The sequence below is a fragment of the Cebus imitator genome, unplaced genomic scaffold, assembly GCF_001604975.1.
Source record: "Cebus imitator isolate Cc_AM_T3 unplaced genomic scaffold, Cebus_imitator-1.0 Scaffold325, whole genome shotgun sequence".
Classification (NCBI taxonomy): Eukaryota; Metazoa; Chordata; class Mammalia; order Primates; family Cebidae; genus Cebus; species Cebus imitator.
In genome coordinates this window covers 1,857,001-1,873,364 of record NW_016107640.1, presented here as the reverse complement: position 1 = coordinate 1,873,364, position 16,364 = coordinate 1,857,001, and the positions used below count along the sequence as shown (strand labels likewise).

At 42.1% G+C, this 16,364-nt stretch overlaps 1 protein-coding gene across 2 annotated transcripts in view; it reads right to left on the bottom strand.

Moving 5' to 3' along the window:
- Positions 1–158: 158 nt before the first annotated feature.
- Positions 159–16,364, bottom strand: part of LEO1 (LEO1 homolog, Paf1/RNA polymerase II complex component) — a 31,688-nt gene continuing 15,482 nt past the window's right edge. For both annotated transcript variants that reach the window (XM_017504620.2, XM_037729947.1), the window contains exons 8-12: positions 15,869–16,003; positions 14,580–14,715; positions 12,249–12,435; positions 9,622–9,719; positions 159–401 (exon numbers count right to left, since the gene is read on the bottom strand). In XM_017504620.2, the coding sequence (XP_017360109.1) occupies positions 297–401; positions 9,622–9,719; positions 12,249–12,435; positions 14,580–14,715; positions 15,869–16,003 (661 nt within the window). In that variant the 3' untranslated portion in view covers positions 159–296. The remainder of the gene's footprint in view (positions 402–9,621; positions 9,720–12,248; positions 12,436–14,579; positions 14,716–15,868; positions 16,004–16,364) is intronic.

Genomic DNA, 16,364 nt, shown 5'->3' with positions numbered 1-16,364 from the left:
TCTAACACCTTGATTTTAATCTCAGCCTGGCCAGAAGGCTTCTTTTTGAAGGATGAGAGGAAGGGGGGTTGAGAGAGCAGCAGGAATTCACTGAGACCTAAGCCTTTGTGTAACAAAATCAGTTTGCTTTGGGAAAAGTAGATTTCTTGAACATAGCCTTGCTTTTAGATTTTTTATTATAATTAAAATTACACAAAAGCAAATCAATTCATTTCAATCAAAATAACTCATGTTTACATATTTATAACAATCTGTACAATAAAATATATAAAATGTTTTCACATTTCATACTTCAATCAATCATCTTCTTCTTCCTCTTCATCACTGATCACGTACTTCTTATGCTTTTTATTTGCTTTATCATCATCTTCTGCTTTTCTCTTCCCAGAAGGTTCACCTTCCTAAACAGATAAAATTTTTACAAATCTACAAGTCAATAAAGAACATTTTTAGGATGGTTTATCAAAAGTAGCTCTGAGCTGAATGACCCTCTGACAGCTCAAGGTAACTGTTGCTGAGGATTGTGAGGGAGACTGTGAGGTGTTAGCAACTGTGAGCTAATTTCTCATGGAGTGACCTTTGAACACAGAACAGTGTGTGCAGAAAACTGCAGACAGGATTTGCCACAGAAGTGGGGGCTCTCCCAAGGAAGTTCTGCTTGTCTAACCACTTGTCCTGTTGGTATATTTTTACCATGATCAGGTAATTTGTCAAACTTTTTTTCTCTGCCTCTTCAGCATTTCACTTTTTATTATCTAAAAATCAGTATTTTAAAGACTGTTGATCTGGGGTTTTTTTAGAACAATTTGTTTTAATGCATTAAAAACTCACATCATAAAGCTTTTTAAGAAAATATCTGAAGGCATTAAAGGGCATCCATACACAAGTTTCCTCTGCTTAAAATCATACTGTACAGTGTTCTAATAGAAACAAATAAATTAGGTAGTTATCTAAAAAATACTTTTTATAGATAGAATTTAAACATGTCAATATCTAAATATCAAATACTTATTAAAATAAACTGACACTGAACATGACACTCCAGAATACTATTAACTGGCTTTTCCACCAAAAATTAAATGGGATGGGCCAGGCGCAGTGGCTCATGCCTGTAATCCCAGGACTTTGGGAGGTTGAGGTGGGTGGATCACCTGAGGTCAGCAGTTTGAGACCAGCATGGCCAACATGGTTAAACTCTGTCTCTACTAAAAATACAAAAATTAGCCGGGCATGCTTGTGGGCGCCTGTAATCCCAGCTACTCAAGAGGCTGAGGCAGGAGAATTGCTTGAACCTGGGAGGCAGAGGGTGCAGTGAGCTGGACTGCACCATTGCACTCCAGCCTGGGTGACAGCGCAAAAAAGACTCTGTCTCAAACAAAAAAAAAATTAAATGGGACGAACAAACAGTTTGAAGGTTGAAGTTGGGGAAAGCCAGACATCTTGCTGCTGTGACCACAAGCTGCCAGATGTAGAATGCAACGTGGTATGCCCACTTTTTTCTGATGGTTCCCATGGCTGGCCCTCTGAGAGACAATATAGCATCTGACACTTGTTTCCTCCCAAATACACTCCCACAGACCTGAAAGGCCATAGGAGAATTCAAAGGGGGAAAGTTATGAATCCACAGTAGGGGATTTAGAGAAGTCCTCCTCTTACTTCATTTACTTCCCAGCTGGCAGTAGTGAAATTACCTAAACAGCAATACTGAAAGATGGATCCTGCCCCACAAGAAGTGACAAGAGCCCCTCCTTTCTATTCTGCAGGCTAGAGCAAACCCAAATACTTCTCTTCTGGCCCCATAGGCAAAGAGCACATTCAATCACACTACTTGTCTTTTAATTTTCAATGGAAAAATCTTATCTTTTTTTTTTTTTTTTTTTTTTGAGACGGAGTTTCGCTCTTGTTACCCAGGCTGGAGTGCAATGGCGCGATCTCGGCTCACCGCAACCTCCGCCTCCTGGGTTCAGGCAATTCTCCTGCCTCAGCCTCCTGAGTAGCTGGGATTACAGGCACGCGCCACCATGCCCAGCTAATTTTTTGTAGTTTTAGTAGAGACGGGGTTTCACCATGTTGACGAGGATGGTCTCGATCTGTTGACCTCGTGATCCACCCGCCTCGGCCTCCCAAAGTGCTGGGATTACAGGCTTGAGCCACGGCGCCCGGCCCGGAAAAATCTTATCTTAAACAAATAAGCCACACAGAGGAAAGGTGTATAGTTCCTCAGACTCCCAGGACTTAATAAGGTGACAGAATCTTTCAGGATGACTTCATTTTGTGAAATTACACATGTGGGATGCTGCTTTACTGAACATAACTGGAACGGCTCCCTGTATCATATATAAATGCAGTAAATGACAAAAATATTTTTATTAAGTCTAAAAGAAAGCTTGCTAATAGTCATGAATGCTCTCCTTTGCAGTTTTCTTCTTTTTGGTAACAGACTGTTGGAGAAGGGAAAACATTTTCTGTTCGGCTACTACATATCATTGTGTTACTTTCAAATCTGTTACTTATTAATACTGTGTAATGCAGTAACTTTACAAGACAGCAAGTATAAACTCCAATGATCAGATGAAGAAACAGACTCAGAAATATGAGATGACTGGCCCAAGGCCATACAAGTAGGAAATGGTAGCACCAAAATCAATGATGCAGTTCACTCTAATATAGACTGGCACTTGTCCCCAGTTCAAGACATGCTATGGTGATAATGGAGTTCTCTGGACTGGGAACCTGGAGCCTGAAAACTTCCCTTAATCTCAGAGGCGTACCCAGGCTGCTGGTGTTTAGGTGGGCTTTAGTGTACAAAGCACAGAGGGGGACTTAGAACAGGAATGCTCCTATTCTTTCTTGTTGTAACCCATGACCAGGACTCAAACTAGGGTAACATAAAGAGGCAGTGGCAGGGGTTGAGAGGTCCAGATGGAAGTAAAATCTCTGTTGTCAGGGAAGGAATGGGAAGAGAGCAGAAAGACCTGAGAGTATTTGGGTAGGGGAGGTAGAGGGCAGTTCCTATAACAGCTAGGAGGCCATTCCCAGAGGCATTTTTAAGTCAGGCAGTATAGATTTGCAACTGCCCGGCCTAGAAGAAGGCTATCTGATAAATCACTTGAAAAAAATCTCATTTCTGAGAATACTAGGAATAAACAGAAGTCCCATGACACTTCTCAATTTTCATTTGGTTTCTACTTGCCAAGAATAAATAGCATCTGCTTAGATGAGGACTCATGCTTGCGTCCTTAAGATGTTGCCTCATCTAATTTAAAACAACTATGTTGCAGAACAATGAAACAAATTTAGGCCAGGCGCAGTGGCTCACACCTGTAATCCCAGCACTTTGGGAGGCGGAGGCAGGCCAATCATCTGATGTCAGGCGTTCAAAACCAGCCTGACCAACGTGGTGAAACTCCGTCTCTACTAAAAATACAAAATTTAGCTGGGCATGGTGGCGGGTGCCTATAATCCCAGCTATTTGGAAGGCTGAGGCAGGAGAATCGCTTGAACCCAGGAGGTGGAGGTTGCAGTGAGCCAAGATGGCGCCACTCCACTCCAGCCTGGGTAACAGAATGAGACTCTGTCTCAAAAAAAAAAAAAAAAAATTTTTTTTGTCTAGTGCCAGGTACACTGGCTCACGCCTATAATCCCAGCACTTTGGGTAGTTGAGGGGAAGGATCCCTTGAGCCCAGAAGTTTGAGACCAGCTTGAGCAACAAAGTGAGACCCCTGTGTATAAAAAATAAAAAAATAGCTGGGTGTGGTGGTGCACACCTGTAGTCCCAGCTACACAGGAGATGAGGCAGGAGGACTGCTTAAGCCCAGGAGGTCAAGGCTGCAGTGAGCTGTGGTCACAAGCACCACTGCATTCCAGGCTGGGTGACAGAGTGAAACCATCTCAAAAAAAAGAAAAAATGTTTTGTGGTTGTTGTTTTTTTTTTTTTTTTGTCTGGTTATCTTCCACAGCATGTCACTTCCAAGAATGATTGGGAAATATTAAATGTTGTGACTAAAAATAGTCTAATAATAGAATTTTTCTTCACACGAGAAAAGGGCTCATGGAAGCTCAAAATGATCAAAATATTTTAAAATTATAGATAACAGGAACAAAATATCCACTTCCTGCAATATGGCAAAACAATACTTTGAACAAACGTCCCACTGAAAATAACAATGGATAAAATATAAACAAATCAATGTGAGAGCAAGAAAACAAGATACGATCCCAAGTGCAAATAGCAATTGAAGAAACATTTATTCAAGAAAATCTACTAAAGGCTGGGCGAGGTGGCTCATGCCTGTAATCCAAGCACTTTGGAGGCCAAGGCGGGCGGATCACCTAAGGTCGGGAGTTCAAGACCAGCCTGACCAACATGGTGAAACCCCGTCTTTAAAGAAAAAAATAAATTAAAAAAAAAAAAAAAAAAAGAAAATCTACTAAAACTCCGTAAAAACAGTGAGAACCAGTGGCATTTAAGCCACCCCTCTTTGTGCCCCAGCTCAGCTTGAAGGAGGCTCCACTGTGAGTGGAAGTGGCCAACGTGACAGGCCCCCCTGCTCCCCCAAGCTCCCAATCAAGGCATTGGTATCTCACTGGGAGGGGCAGGTTGCCAGCATTTCTCATTCTAACTCCAAATCAAATGACTATGTTCCTACACAGTGAAACTGAGAGGGTGGGAACTCTCTTCTTCTACCTCCTCCACTCACAGAATGGAGGCTCTCCCAGGCTCGACAGGCCAAGAATACCGAGATCCTAGTCACTCTCATCCCAGCTCACCCAAGTAGGGCAAAGGTTCTATGCTGGGAGAGACCTACCTAGCACTCAAGAGTAAAGGCTCAGAGATTTTTTACCTAAAAGAGGCAGTCTGTACAAAGAGACCTCCAGAAATCTCCCCAAAGTAACAGACTTTATTTGAAACAGAATGTGGGAAAGGTCAAGTTTAAAGGTGCTCTATAAAATATATAGCTCCTCTTAATAAAGAAAACAAGCACAATCACAGACCAGCTAGTTCCCCACAGAGAACCATGGAAAGAGCCTGAAGAAAAGCCTCCTAAGGTCAGAACCTCAAAAACTGGCCTCAAAAACTACCCCAGCACAAATTTAATTTGATAGACTATAGAGCAATTTATGCTCCAGGGCATTACTGAAAACAAAAGAGTAATGAATTTGTAAGTAGTGAAGCCCAACAGCTAGATGTGATACCAGATTAAGCAGAGAGATTGGGATACAGTCAGTCAAGAGCCCTGCTAAAAACCACCATCACCCATGGGTTACTGTGCACAGCTCAAGGCCTACCATCTGAGGAACAAACACCACCAAAGGCTTCCCACTATGGGGAAAAAAGCATAGCTAAGTTACAAAACAAATCAACAGGCAAATCAGTATCTTCAAACAAACAAAACAGTAACAAAAAGGCCCAGAGAGGGGAGAGGGGAATCAATGTGCAGAGCTGCTACAACATATTAACTAAAATGTCCAGTTATCAAAAACACTACCAGACAGCAGTGCAACAGGAAAGTATGGCTCATACACAGGGAAAAAAGCAGTTCCCGAAACTGCCTATGAGAGCGACCACATGTTAAATTTAACAGAGAAAAGCAATAAAGCAGCCATAACAAATAGGTTCTAAGAACTACAGAAAATCATGCTTAAAGAAATAAAGGATGGCATGATAACAGTGTATTATCAAGAGAGAATATCAATGAAGTGACAGAAATGATCAAAAAGGATCAAATGGGAATTCTTACAGTGAAATGTTAACTGAAATGAAATGTGACCAGAGGGGCACAACAGTAGATTTGAACTAGAATCAGCAGACTTGATGATGGATTGACAGAGACTATGCAATCTGAAGACTGGAGAAAACAGAATTAAGAAAAACGAATAGAGTTTCAGAGAAATGCAAGACACCACTAAACACACTAACATACACATAATGAGAATAACAGGAGAGGACGGAAAACAGCAGAAAAAATATTCAATGAAACAATGACTGAAAACTTCCCAGATTTGTTGAAAAACATTAACCTATATATCCAAGAAGCTCAACACATTGCAAGTAAAGTAAATGCAAAGAGAAACACATGCAGACACCTCACACTAAAAATGCTGAAAGAAAAATTCCTGAAAGCAGCTAGAGAAAAATAACTTGTCACATACGAAGGAATCTCAAGATGATAAAGAGCTGGCTTCTTATCAGACCAATGGAGGGCAGAAGGCAGAAGATGGCATATTCAAAGTGCCAAAAGAAATGACCATTAGAAAACTCATTTTTCTTTTCTTCCTTTTTTTTTTTGGGAGACAGAGTCTTCCCAGGCTGGAGTGCAGTGGTGCGTTCTTGGCTCACTGCAACCTCCACCTCCTGGGTTCAAGCAATTCTTCTGCCTCAGCCTCCTGAGCAGCTGGGCCTACAGGCACCCCCCCAACACGCCCAGCTAATTTTTGTATTTTTAGTAGAGACGAGGTTTCACCATATTGGCTGGGCTGGTCTTGAACACCTGACCTTGTCATCTGCCCGCCTCAGCCTCCCAAAGTCCTGGGATTACAGGTGTGAGCCACCACACCCAGCCAAAAGCTCATTTTTCAATAATAATAATGGAAGCCAGAAATCTTGTGAAAGAAAATTGCTCTAAAATTGCATAACTGTGGAAAACATGTTTCAAGAGGGTAAAATATATTTCAGGTAAAGATACTGAAGAAGAAAATAGGAATTTTAGCTACATAGCTTCACAAAGGTACCAGTTAAGGTGAAGGATAGAAATAAGAATTTTTTTAAAACTTAGTTATAATTTTTAATTGCTAATAATCATGCTGTTTGGTACATTACTGATTTACTCCTGAATGATACTTACGGAAAGTCCTTATCTTACAGAGTTTAGGCGTGCTTATCAGAGAACAAACACTGAAATGGTCAACAACCTGTTTCCATGTGCCTTTTAAAAATTCCAATTTCATCACACTTTGAAATACTAATGATGTCTTCATATCATCATAATATAAATATATATTCATATTATATACTTTCATATACACTATGTGTAATAAAACTCTATTAATTTATACACATGATATACAATTTTAATTTTATAGCAACACTGAGAGAAAAATGAGGTTCAGAAAAGCCAGACATTTAAGAAAAGATTTCAGTGGCAGCAGAATTCAAACCTAGGTAGTCTTCTAAGACAGCAAAGCTGTTACTCTCTCAGCTCTGCTTGCTACCTTGATCTATATATACCTGGGAAACAGGTAAGGCCATTATTTCACAGGCATAATAAACGTATCTCAACAAAACAGTCAGTGATCCTACTAAGAGTTAAATCATATCATCTCTCCTCTGCTCAAAACCTCCAATGGCTTCCTATACCACTCAGAATGAAAATCCAAAAAAAGAAGCTAACAAAGTGGCTTATGCCTGTAATCCCAATACTTTGGGAGGCTGTGGCATGCACACTGCTTGAGCCCAGGAATTCGGGACCAGCGTGGGTAACATGCTGAAACTCTTTTTGTCTACAAAAGATACAAAAAAAAAAAAAAAAAAAAAAAAAAAAAAAAAAAAAAAAAAAAAAAAAAAAAAAAAAAAAAGGCCTTACAATGGTGTGAGGCCCTAGGTGATCTGGCCTCATCACATTTCTCACCTCTGACTCTCACTCACAAGGCTCTAGCTTCAGCCCCTGTGCTTTCTTCTCTTTACACATGCCAGGCAGGTTCCCACCTCAAGGCCTGTGCACTTCCAAATAATTCTGCATGGAAAACTCTTCAGAGAGCTGAACAGTTCACTGTCACTACCTTCAGAGTTTATTCAAAGATCACCATTTCCAGTGAGAGCTTCCCTGAACAGCATCTCTAAAAGTACAACATTCTCCCAAGACCCCCCAGGGCATATCCCTTTCCTGCATAATTTGTCTCCTTATCACTTTTCACCATCTGTTATACCATATAGTATTTTACTTGATACAGTATTTCACTGGTATAATTAAGACTTAAAATTTCTCAGTATCTCTGCATCACTCAGTGGGGTGTTAAAACACCCACTAGGGTGTTAAAAAAAAAAAAAGAAAAGAAAAAGTTCTCAGGACCTAGTCTTTTATAATATGGAAAGGATACTGTTAAAAAATAATTCTTTTTTTTTTTTTTTTTTGAGATGGAGTCTCACTCTGTTGCCCAGGCTGGAATACAGTGGCATGATCTCAGCTTACTGCAACCTCTGCCGCCTGGGTTCAAGCAGTTCTCCTGCCTCAGCCTCCCAAGTAGCTGGGACTACAGGCACCTGCTTCCACGCCTGGCTAATTTTTATAGTTTTAGTAGAGATGGGGTTTCACCATCTTGGCCAGGCTGGTCTTGAAACTCCTGACCTTGTGATCCACCCACCTCAGCCTCCCAAAGTGCCAGGATTACAGGGGTGAGCCACCACACCTGGCCTAGATAAAATATTTTAAAATTATCTTAAAATAATTTATTATGTCAATAATAAATGAAAAATTGTTTCAATTTATTAAATTACTCAATACGATTTCAAATAGTATTTCATCTAAATAAAAAGAAAATAGGTTTTCCCAACATAAGAATGAATTACTCTTTTTGAGACAGTCTCATTCTGTTGCCCAAGCTGGAGTGCAGTAGTGCAATCATGTCTCACTACAGCATCAGCCTCAACCTCCCAGGCTCAAGCAATCCTCCCACCTTCAAGACTCCGGAGTAGCTGGGACTACAGGCATGCACCACTATACCCAGCTAATTTTTGTATTTTTTGTAGAGATGGGGTCTCCCTATGTTGCCAAGTCAGGTCTCAAACTCCTGAGCTCAGGCAATCTGCCTGCCTAGGCCTCCCAAAATACTGGGAGTATAGGCGTGAGCCACCACACCCAGCCAAGAATGAATTATTTTCATAATTAAAAAAAAATACTGAGAATTTTTACAAAAAGGAGATACACCCTCCGGTCTACCACATGGAATGATCTGTCACTCTTAGATGAACCTTGGTATGTCAGGAACCTGCACCTTTTCTTTTTTTTTTTTTTTTTTTGAGGCGGAGTTTTCACTCACGTTACCCAGGCTGGAGTGCAATGGCGCGATCTCGGCTCACCGCAACCTCCGCCTCCTGGGTTCAGGCAATTCTCCTGCCTCAGCCTCCTGAGTAGCTGGGATTACAGGCACGCGCCACCATGCCCAGCTAATTTTTTGTAGTTTTAGTAGAGACGGGGTTTCACCATGTTGACCAGGATGGTCTCGATCTCTTGACCTCGTGATCCACCCACCTCGGCCTCCCAAAGTGCTGGGATTACAGGCTTGAGCCACCGCGCCCGGCCCAACCTGCACCTTTTCTTCCAGGCCTTTCCCTCTATCTGGAGTGACCTACCAGAGACAGGACTTTGCCCAGCAAGTTTCTGCTCACTCTTCAACACCCAGCAAGAAGTCTCATCCTCCATGCAGCCTTCTAGAACCTCTCTAAGCACAGGTAACAGATCTTCCTCTGGGTCACTGTGTCTTGTTACTGCATTTATCTCACTAGATTTCAGTGAAATGTGTAGACAATTAATTTGTGCTTGCCTGATCTCTGAGCTCTTCATTCAAAGCAGTTGGATCCTGAATACAGGACAAACCCCTAGAATTGAATAAATTTGGTCTTACCTCATCACTCGTAAGTTTCTTTGCTTTGAGTAATCTTTGAGCCTTATCTTCTTCTGATCCTTCATCACTGTCTGATGAATAGATTCTGGCTCGTTCCTCTGAAAGCAAAAGCATAGAAGCATAGATTGTGAATGACCTTTTTTTTTTTTCTGAGACAGGGTCTTGCTTTGTGGCACAGGCTGGAGTGCAGTGGTGCAACCATGGCTCATTGCAGCCTTGACCTCCTGGGCTCAGGTGATCCTCCTGCCTCAGCTGCCCAAGTAGCCGGGACCACAGGTGTGGGCTACTGTGCCCGGCTAATTTTTTTTTCCTTTTAGTGGAGACAAAGTCTTGCCATGTTGCCCAGGCTGGCCTGAACTCCTGGAATCAAGCAATCCTCCTTCTTCAGCCTCCTAAAGTGCTGGGATTATAGGCATGAGCCACTGTCCCCAGCTGTGAGTGACTTTCAAAGTTTATGTTTTAAAATGTTTTCTTCTGATAAATATCTTTAGTTCCCTCTGTATATTTCCTCCCAGAGGAACCAAATAATTTTAAAGTTTTTGATTTAAAGGTAAGTATAAATTTAAATTTCTAATGAAATGAAACAGACTTACCCTCTCAAAATACAAAATCCTGACCACTTTTAAAGATCAAAAAGGCTTGTTTGCAAGGTGTCAAGAGGCAGATACCATACTCTTCCGAAGTCAACTATTTTTTTTTTTTTTAGAGACAGGGTTTTACCATGTTGGCCAGGCTGGTCTCAAACTCCTGACCTCTGGTGATCCACCTGCCTTGGCCTCCCCAAGTGTTGGGACTACAGGCACGTGCCATCACGCCCAGCCCGAAGTCAACTATTAAATAAGTCTGAGACATTCTTCCACCGGTTAACAGTTAATTCCAAAATCAGCTTTGAAGATAAAGCAAGAAAGTGGTTTCCTGGTCCTGTAAAGATCATTTGTTGCCCAGCAGACCTTTCAAACAGAGACACAGAGGTGCGTCCATCTGCTCTGCTGCCCAAGCACAGGTGAACCTCCGGGTGGAATAAGAGCAGAGGACATTAGACCAAGCCCCTCCCCTCGAAACCCAAAGCCTTCCTTTTGTTCCCACTCCTTGCCTATCTGATTACCGTATGGCACTGAGCATTACTGGACTCATGTGCTAGACTTTTAATCTCTGGAGACCTGAATATTACATAACTCTCCCTTAAAGCATCCTGATTTTTAAAATTTTTATTTAATTTCTGGGGGGCTTATTTCCACACAATTGAATCTTTTTCTATGGGAAATCAGCATTGATAAAAAAGAAAGGGTCTCTGTACTGTGGTCCCCAAATAAATAACAGGCAGGTAATATGTAGCAGGTCACCAGACCAAATGCAATCACTACAAGAAAAGGAGGAATGAGTTTCATCGGACAGTCAGAGAAAAAGAAATTTGGGTGTTTTAAAAAGTTGCTTGTTATGTGCCAGGCTCTGGGCTAAGTACTTTAAATGTATTATATCATGTAATCTTCAAAACAACCTTATGTTCTAACTACCATTACTAATAGGTTGTTTTTGTCACGATAAGATAACAGAAGTTAAGGAAGCCCATGTAATTTTTCAAAAGTTTTTTCCCCCTCCCCACCGTCCCTCACTTTTCAAAACTTATACAACGAAAAAGTGGCAGGGCAGAGATAGAGCAGGCAGGGTTGGGAGACCAGCCAGATCTTCTTAGTTTGCTTTTCAGCATGTTGTCTTGCTACTGGCTTGGGGGAACCCCTGGGTGAGAACCAGATGGATAAAGAGTCATGGCTGGGACATGTCTCAGAAGTCAGATGACCTTGGTTTAAGAAATGGCCACTTAGCAATTACGTGCCTTTGGGAAAGTTATTCAACCTCTCAAAGTCTCAGTTTCTTCAATAAGAACAAGGATATAAGAGCAACTAGATCATAATGTTAGAGGATCAAATAGGGTGCACACCAAGTGTTGAGCATTTGCCTGAAATTCAGTATGTGTGGAAAAACATCAACCATTAGAAATCATTGATACTTGTGAAAGGAGGAAATACGCAAAAGAATATTTAAGAGAACTGTAGAAGAATTAAAGAAAATACCACATAATTTCTAAATAGTTTAATTTCCTGATTCCCAATTAGGTAATAAAAAAAGTTGACAGAAGTTCCAATATAATTTTTCAAGTCAGAAAGCAAAAGCTCAAGAGATAAAATTCAAAGTGGGAACAACGGTAGTTCCTACTTTTCAAGCTCACCTGAATGAACTAGGACTTGAAATGGATCACTCATGACAAATGGTTCTTTAAAAATAAAATGTCCTGGGCAGGCACAGTGGCTCACACCTGTAATCCCACTTTGGGAGGCCAAGGTGGGCAGCTCATTTGAAGTTAGGAATTCCAGACAAGCCTGGCCAACATGGCGAAACGCCATCTCTACTAAAAATACAAAAAAAATAGCAGGCATCATGGCAGGTACCTGTGATCCCAGCTACTTGGGAGGCTGAGGCAGGAGAATCGCTTGAACCCAGGAGGTTGCTGTGAGCCAAGATCAGAGTGAGACACTGTCTCAAAAAAAAAAAAAAAAAAGCCATGTCCAATGCCAAGACGAAGTCCAGAACCCTGAAACGATGAAATGTAATTTCCACACCCGACTCACCTCGAATGCCCCCTTTATATCGGTTTTTAATGGCAGCCAAGCTGATGGACTCCTCGCCTTCCTCCTCCTCATCATATCGATCAGGTTCCAGGTAACTGGCGCTCAGCCCCCTCTGGTGCTGTTTCTCTCTCATTCGGCGCTGCTGAGATTCCCTACGTATGGAAGCCCTCAAACGTTCTTCTTCTTTCTGTAAAGAAGCAAATCACCTCTTTAACCTAAAAAGAAGCCACTTTTGTGCCCACTTGAACCCACTTGTATCACAAATAGCACGTAATTTCTGGTCCAGGACAATAGCTGTCCTGCCTGTGTTCCCCATCACACCTTTGTGGCTCCACATGGGCCCTGTGGTTTGGTTTGGAGGTGCGAACGCAATGCAAGGGCAAAGCAGCAGAAGGGAGCTCTGACACTAACCAGCCCAACTGGCATTGGCACACGTGTGTCCTTGGCAGCCGTCCTGGTGTTCTGTGCTGCCACTCAGCCCAAAGAAAAGCAACCCACCTGAGAGACCCCATCCATGCCCAGCAGACACCTAAACTGGCTCCCTGGAGAAGCAGAAGCTGTTCCTGTTCATCTCTGAACCACAGACACCTGATCTGCCCCAGCTCTACCAAACTCTCATAGTTCCCAGATATTCTGGTCCCAGCCCCTCAGCCCCTCAACCCAGAGAGCTCCTCAAGGATCCTTATGACAGACTGGGGAGTGTCCTAGAGCCACAAGGTAGAGCTTTCACTTCCTTTGCACTGCCTGGCATTCTGCACCTTGATGTTAAACCAGTTTAGGGGTGGGAGTGGTGTTGGGTAGGTTTCAGGGATATTCTGGCATTTCTTTGAAGGTCTTCCTCATCCAATTGCTCTGTATTATCATATACAACACCAATTCTATTGCTAGAAATTCTGTGAAACAGACTATTTTAAGTAGTATGTGGCAGCACTGAGGTTAGAGTAAAAATCACTGTCAGTGGTACAGGAACTAAGAACAAACTGACTCCTTGTCTACATTTCTGCGGGAGCTGGGGATATGGAAGAGGTTGTAGGGTGATGCTAAAAGTGGTTCAAGAGCTTCTCCAGTAATGCTGAGACTGGAATCTGCAGGTTTCTCCAGCTCCCTTAGCCTGCACAGAAAAGGTGGGAAAGAGAACAAGCCAAGCTCCAAAGCAAATGCCCCTATATACCACTGGGTTACATACTGCTATTGGACCTTGTTTAATCTGTCTCCACAAACAAATACGGGATGGAAGAAAAAGCAATGGCTCAGGGCCAAACCTTCAGGAGAGCCTGACTGTAAGATTAGTAAGAAAGGCCCTGAGGCAACTGAACTGTCTTAGCCTCACCATGCCCTGCTGCACTGAACAACGTAATCACAAGAGGCAGGTTGGGCAAAGGTCAAAATCTAGTAGGGTTTAGAGCATATGGAAAGGAGAAATGATAAGCCTGTACCACTGCATATGGCTTCTCAAATCAAGTGCTGCAGGAAAGGCCAACGGCCAGTACGAGCATATGCTCTATCGTTTAGGTGCAATGCCCCAAATAAACTTATGCCCAATTAACAGCTGGATCAAATTTGAAAATATACCAGGTAGAATGTTACAGATTGACCTTAAAAACCCACAAGCTTGTCTTATTCTTCCTTTTTTTGTTTTTAGACAGAGTCTCCGTCACCCAGGCTGGAGTGCAATGGCATGATCTCAGCTCACAGCAACCTCTGCCTCCCAGGTTTGAGCGACTGTCCCTGACTCAGGCTCCCGAGTAGCTGGGATTACAGGCAGCCACCACCACACCCACCTAATTTTTGTATTTTTAGTAGAGACGGGGTTTCACCATGTTAGCCAGGCTGGTCTCAAACTCCTGAACTCAGGTAATCTGCCCACCTCAGCCTCCCAAAATGCTGGTCTTACAGGCATGAGCCACTGTGCCCGGCCACTTGTCTTATTCTTTACCAGAGTCTACTTTAGGCACTCTCTCATTCGAACTCCTGGTCTGTTCTCTATTTTACACTACTCTCTAGTATCTCCACTGACTTCTGACATGGATTCTAAAGCATAGATGACTTAATGATCTTTGAACTTATACATGCAAATTCAGATATTTCAATCACCAGTTTGCTGCTGAACTCTCAGGGCCTGGTGAAGAGAGAACCTGAGCCCTGTGTCTGTTTTACTACCATTGCCACATCACCCATTGTTTGGCAAATGCTGAGGAAATGAAACCAGCTCCCTATTCATGTCAGCTGGAAAGAGGAAAACGTGGGCCAATAAGAGATGATGAACAAGCATTTTGAGAAATGCTTTCCTAATATACCAAACAATCCCAGGGTAACACTTAGCAAACATACCTTAATCATTTCTGTGCGTTGGCATTCAGGATCACGACCAGCCATTGGCAAGATTCTAATCTTCTGTGTCTTTGAACATCTATCTGCAAGTGACAGAGTCATCTTTCTATGTGTGGCACTGTCTGTAGAGTGAGGTCTGCCAGGAAAGAAACAGAGACTCTCATTATTTACCAGATGCATTTGTGAGCCAGTGATACCCACATCACAGAAGTAAGAGCCCAGTGATCATTTCCTAGTCACCTGAAAAAATAGACAGGGACACTTGACTGAATATACCAGGTAGAAGATTGTGAGTTTTCTTCATTCTGTGGCTCACTGAGATATTCTTATTCCATAAATGAAAAACAGAAGGTTGAAGTAAAAAAGACTGTATTGTATGATTACCTTCTAGAAGCAATAAATAGATATGTTCAAGCAGCATTAATTGGATACTATAGGTTGGTGCAAAAGTAACTGTGGTTCTTACCATCACTTTTAATTAATACTAATACATTAATATTGTTACTATAACTATCCTATTTTATAGATTTGGGAAACTGGGGCAAAAAGAGGTTAAGAAAGTGGCACAAGGTCATACAAATGGAAATGGGATTCATATATGAGTCTAACTGATTCCAAAGCCTGTATGTTGACCTTTACAATCTCAAAAAGCTAAATCATAACCAACATTATTGTGCCCCCTCTAAAGATAAGCATTACCCATAGAAGATGGTCTGCTTATAGCCAAGAAACAAGAAACATGAACATCTCAGTACAGCACCTACTCAGTCTAGAGAAGCAAAGTGCCCTCACCGGCTGAGTATTCCGGTCTGCTTGGAGGACATATCTCTGCAGTGGTATTAGATGCCGAGGCCTACAGCACTGGGATGGCCCGTCTCACGCTGACCAGCTCAATGCCTTTCTTTCAATTGCATGCACAACAACAACCTCTAGTTATCATTAGTCTTCCAGGTCAATTTCACTAAAAACAAAGGACACACTGGCTAACAGACCCATGTATTTTAGGTCTCTTGGCAGTTATGATAATCAATGGAATTAAATATACTGACATTCTGGTTTACCTAACAGTCTCTTGTAAGTTTGGTTAGCATGACCTGGTTCCCTTAGAAATAGCAACTTATAGTGTATTTGACAAAATAATCTTTGAACCTTCAGAATGATGCACCAGATCTTGGTTCTTGCTGAATTATACTGTGGGGTTACATCAATCAGGAGGCAAGCATTACGGAATCATCTATGTTTCACTGCTTTTACCATAAGAAATAATACATAATAATAATAACAGTTACCTGAAGGTGAGTTTCGTTTTAAAGACGGCTTGTCCCTGTAGACCAGTACCTTGTCTTATAAAAAGATGATTGTGGTCGCCCTGCAGTGGGGCTTTGTACACATCAAACACTTCATTGCCTAAATGCAGGGACATGCTGGAAAGAAGAATCATTTCATATACTAAAGTCATAAAGCTTTCACTCTACCATCTTACTTCACTTAAAAGGTAATTCAGGCTGGCATGGTGGCTCACACCTATAATCCCAGCACTTTGGGAGGCTGAGGCAGGTGGATCACAAGGTCAGGAGTTTTGAGACCACCCTGGCCAACATGGTAAAACACCACCTCTACTAAAAATACAAAAATCAGCTGGCGTGGTGGCACACACCTATAGTCCTAGCTACTCGGGAGGCTGAGGCAGGAGAACTGCTTGAACCCAGGAGGCGGAGGCTGCAGTGAGCCGAGATCGTGCCACTGCACTAGAGCCTGGGCGACAGAGAAAGACTTCATCTCAAA